Consider the following 2,500-nt stretch of genomic DNA (forward strand, 5'->3'; position numbering starts at 1 on the left):
TAGGCGAAAAAATGGTTTCAGCAATAATAAAACTAAACAATAGGTACAACACAAAGATTGTTGAAGTCTATGTTCCAACCTGCAGCCATAGTGATGAAGAAATATGAGAGCTTCCATGATATTCATTTAGTCGGTGAGAGAGTAAAAACCCATTTCACAATAATTATGGGAGATTTTAATGCCAAAATAGGTAAATTGACTTCATTATTTCAAATAGGCGCAAGATATTAATAAATGTGGTTAATAATAAAGTAAATTTTGGCAGTGACCATAGAATGGTCAGAGGTGAAATTAAATTACACCTCAGAAGTGAAAAGAACAAACATTTAAAAAACCGCAGCCAAATTTAGGTAAGTTCAAGACTAGAGCGACAGAATTTTGCCTTATTATCCAACACGGATATTCACTTCTCAGCGACATAGATCTCAACACTGATCAAGTTCTGGATGGAAACTAAACAGCTTGTGCAAAAACGTAGGGTTGTGAAAGTATCGTCAAACAGGGAAAAAATAGAATTTGTTGAACGAACAGACTATAAATAAAACGAAGAGGGATGTACAGAAATTCAATACTCAATAAATGAAAGTAGTTTCAGGTATCAGCATGAAAACAGCTAAAAAAAACTTCAAATATGGAGAAATCTAATGCATACAAAAAAGAAACCAGACGGAGAAATAACATATAACAAGAATGAAATCATAAGAGTAGTGGAAGACTTTTACAGTTATCTATGCAACTCAAACAGCTACGTAGCTAACATCACAAGAAAGGGAAAACACCAGGTAAAGACAAAATTAATATAGACCTTATGATGGATCCAAGAGAAATTGCAATAGTGAAACTAGCCAATCATTTTAGCAAATGCCTTCTCAACGGGAAAACAAGATCCTAGGAAAATACAACATTTTGATACATAAAAAATGGGATAGAAAGGATAAACAATACAACCGATCCATAAGCCTACTTTCTGTTACAGGTAGGCTTCCGCAGTGGATACTCAACAACAGACCACATTCACACGCTCATCAAAAAAGAATAACATAAATGAATATAGGAAACCCCTGTGTATGGCATTCATCGATTACGATGGGGCAATTGACTCAGTACAAATACCTATTCGACAACAGGAAGTAGAGGAGGTATATTATAAAATTTACCTTCAAACTCCACGCGGAAACCAATAAAATATCAACTGAAAAATAAGTCAGACGGGACGACACTATTTCACCAAAATATTTATTGCTTGTCTCGAGGTAATATCCAAGAAACTAGACGGAAAGGGTATCAAAATAGGAGACGAATACCTAAACAATCTCAGATTTGCAGACGATATTGTTCTCTTCAGCGAATCAGCAAATGAAATGCAGCAATTAATAAATGATCTAAAAAGAGAAAGTCTGAAAATCGGACTTTCTTGTTCTATGGATAATCAAGAAAAAAACTAAGATCATGTTCAACAGCAGACTTCAATTCCAACAGACATGTACAAGGCGAAGCGCTAGAGGTAATGGACGAGTAAATATACCTAAGGTAACTCATACAGACAAACAAATCTAACAAAGAGGGAATAAAGCGATCCATCAGTCTCGGCTGGAGCGCCCTCGGCAGACACAGCAGCATACTAAGAGGCTCCTTGCCATTACGTTCAAGAAGAAAAGACTTTAACCAGAGCGTCCTCCCAGTTATGACCTATGGATCAGAAACATGGACTAGAAGCAAATTACTGGAGAGGAAACTAAAGAGTGGCCAGAGAAGGATGGAAAGGCTGATGGTGGTCATATACGTCGGAGACAAGAGGACAGATGGGCAAAGAAAGTAACAGACTGGGGTATACTTAACATTAAGAGGCAAAGTGTCAAACCATTGACAAGATCGCGTGACGAAATAACGAAGACTGGACTGGAAGCAAAAAACGCAAGATTGGAAAAGTTGGAAAGATTGGGAGAGGGGCTTCGTCCTTCCGTTGTTTTGATTCAGGATGATGATATAAATATATATATATATATATATATATATATATATATATATATATATATATATATGTGTGTGTGTGTGTGTGTGTGTGTGTGTGTGTGTATACACACACACATCTATATTTATAAATGTATAAAAATATATACAATATATATATATATATATATATATATATATATATATATATATATATATATATATATATATATATATATATATATATATGTGTGTGTGTGTGTGTGTGTGTGTGTGTGTGTGTACATTTATATTTAAATGTATTCAAATATATATATTATATATATATAATATATATAATATATAATATATATATTATATATTATATATATATATATAATGATTTATATACATATACAAATATGTATTTATTTATTTAAATATGTGTCATGAGCCATCGACCGATCTGCGCAATCGATCGATCGCGCTGCGCCAACGATGGACGCTGATGAGTGGAATTACCGATGCGAAGCTACAATCGCCTGATCGCTCTGCGCCATCGATTGGTTTC

The 2,500-nt window shown here is 34.2% G+C and overlaps 1 protein-coding gene across 1 annotated transcript; it reads left to right on the top strand.

Annotated features, from left to right (window-relative positions):
* The first annotated feature begins 1,067 nt into the window (after positions 1 to 1,067).
* Positions 1,068 to 1,819, top strand: LOC138866626 (uncharacterized). Its single transcript, XM_070139776.1, has 2 exons — positions 1,068 to 1,139; positions 1,544 to 1,819. The coding sequence occupies exons 1-2, from the start codon at positions 1,068 to 1,070 to the stop codon at positions 1,817 to 1,819; spliced, it is 348 nt and encodes a 115-aa protein (XP_069995877.1).
* The last annotated feature ends 681 nt before the right edge of the window (positions 1,820 to 2,500 follow it).

Source organism: Penaeus vannamei, chromosome 26 (assembly GCF_042767895.1).
Source record: "Penaeus vannamei isolate JL-2024 chromosome 26, ASM4276789v1, whole genome shotgun sequence".
NCBI lineage: Eukaryota > Metazoa > Arthropoda > Malacostraca > Decapoda > Penaeidae > Penaeus > Penaeus vannamei.